The 2,029-nt window shown below is 39.2% G+C and overlaps 1 protein-coding gene across 1 annotated transcript; it reads left to right on the top strand.

The window, feature by feature from the left end:
• Positions 1-264: 264 nt before the first annotated feature.
• LOC125411773 (vomeronasal type-1 receptor 4-like) lies at positions 265-1,212 on the top strand. Its single transcript, XM_048452097.1, has one exon. The coding sequence runs from the start codon at positions 265-267 to the stop codon at positions 1,210-1,212; it is 948 nt and encodes a 315-aa protein (XP_048308054.1).
• The last annotated feature ends 817 nt before the right edge of the window (positions 1,213-2,029 follow it).

Below are 2,029 nucleotides of genomic sequence, written 5' to 3'. Positions count from 1 at the left end.
AATCTGTGCTGTACTTTAAGGAGCTATTGTTGCCTCTTTGCACATTTCACACAGTATGAACATACAAATATTTGAGCACTTTGTGCCCCATTCAACTGCCTTCACATGTTTAATTCATGTCAAAGAAGCACATGCCCTACAGACTGAATTATCTTGTGGACTCATTGAGGATAGAGAATGTTGTTTGTCCAATGATACAGTATATGTGGCCCAAACCTCATCTTTCCACATGATTTCCTCAGTCTGGGAGTAGTAACTTACAGCATGGAAGCCAGCGAGCTGTCTGTAGCAATGATCTTCTTGTCCTTGACTACAATTGCATTTCTGGGGAATTTCTCTCTTCTCCAGCACTACATGTTTGTTTACCTAATGAGGTACAGATTAAAGTTTACAGACTGGATTCTGATGCACTTGATTATAGCAAACATCTTAACTGTACTGACTAAAGGAGTACCTCAGACAATAGTAACTTTTGGGTTGAACAACTTGTTCAATGATGTTGAATGCAAATTGATGACCTCTCTTCACAGAGTAAGTAGGGGTGTGGGGATTGGCAGTACCACCTTCCTCAGTGTCTTCCAGGCCATCATCATCAGCCCCACGGACTCCAGGTATTCGGGGCTTAAAATAAATTCACACAAGTACATCTGTTACTCTGTGTACCTGAACTGGGTAATTCATTTCCTTATTAGCAGTATTAATCTTGTGCACATGAGGGCAAAATATGGAAATGAAAGCACAGAAAACTTGAAATCTTTTTTATACTGCTATGCTTCCCGTCATGACCAAACCAGTGACATCTTGTATGCAGCAATGCTGTCAGCTCCTGATATTCTTTTTCTGGTCCTCATGTTATGGTCCAGTGGCTCCATGGTTGTAACCCTGTACAGGCACAAGCAAAGAATGCAATACATGTCCAGATCCAATGTTTCTTCCAGATCCTCCCCTGAGACAAGAGCCACTAAAACCATCCTTCTGCTGGTCAGTACGTTTTTCACCTTTTACACAATCTCTTCCATCTGTCAACTCCTTGGGGCTGTTCTATACAATCCAGGTTGGTCTCTGGTTCATGTGACTGCAATGGCATCTCTACTTTTCCCCGCTGTGTGTCCTTTTCTCCTCATGAGTCATGATTCTCGGGTATCCAGCTACTGCCTGTCCTGGAAAATTAGTAGACAATTTTCTAAGGCCTCTGATCAAGAGCTGAACTGAAAGCTGCTGCCCAGTCCTCTCTTTGTGGTTGAGTCATTTTGAGAGAATAGTGAGCATAATAACATTCATATCACATGACTTTTGAGGTTATTGAAGTTGAACTGTCCCAACGCTGTAAATGGAAGTGAATGTATTTAGCTACACAGGCATACATAACTGTTGTGTCCTTTTGTGCACAACTATGTGAATTGATTTATTTAAAATATATTCATTATAGATCAAGATATATATTTAGTTCATGGTGTAACAAAAGTTGATTACAAAGTATACTGAAAATTAGGTAGACTTTAAGTTTCAGAGTAAGATAGTTGTTGAAAAACAATAATTGCTTTGTGTTGTGATTCCTGGATTTTGGGGGATTGAACCTGAAATAAACAAAATAAAAGTTTAATTGAGCTCAATTCTAATACCTAATGTGTTTCCCTGCTCTGGTGTAGTCTATGCTATACTCCATTGTTTTAATATGGAAGGTAAAATTTCCCCTGCATTTACATTTCCCTCTGTGAGTATGTGACACTGTATCTTGCTTCCCTTGTCACATCCCTTGTCTCTTACTCTGCTTGTCACATCCCACAGCAGACATGTACCTTTAACACCTTTCAATGTACAAGAGGGTCCATTCAAGGTTCAAAGAAATTTTCCACTTCGGATACAACTCTACTTTCATTTCCCAAATGAAAGCTAATGTAATTATGCTCAAATCTGTCTTTTGAGTACCCCCTTCAATCAATCTTAAATAGGAAGAAGTTTGAAATCACTGCACAAATTCTCTGAACCCATTTTCATTTCACATAAAGGAAGTGTTTCTGTTTGTATG

The sequence above is a fragment of the Myodes glareolus genome, chromosome 1 (assembly GCF_982192425.1).
Source record: "Myodes glareolus chromosome 1, mMyoGla1.1, whole genome shotgun sequence".
In the NCBI taxonomy this organism is placed as follows: domain Eukaryota; kingdom Metazoa; phylum Chordata; class Mammalia; order Rodentia; family Cricetidae; genus Myodes; species Myodes glareolus.
The sequence above is the reverse complement of the archived record's forward strand: the minus strand, read 5'-3'. Positions and strand labels throughout refer to the sequence as shown.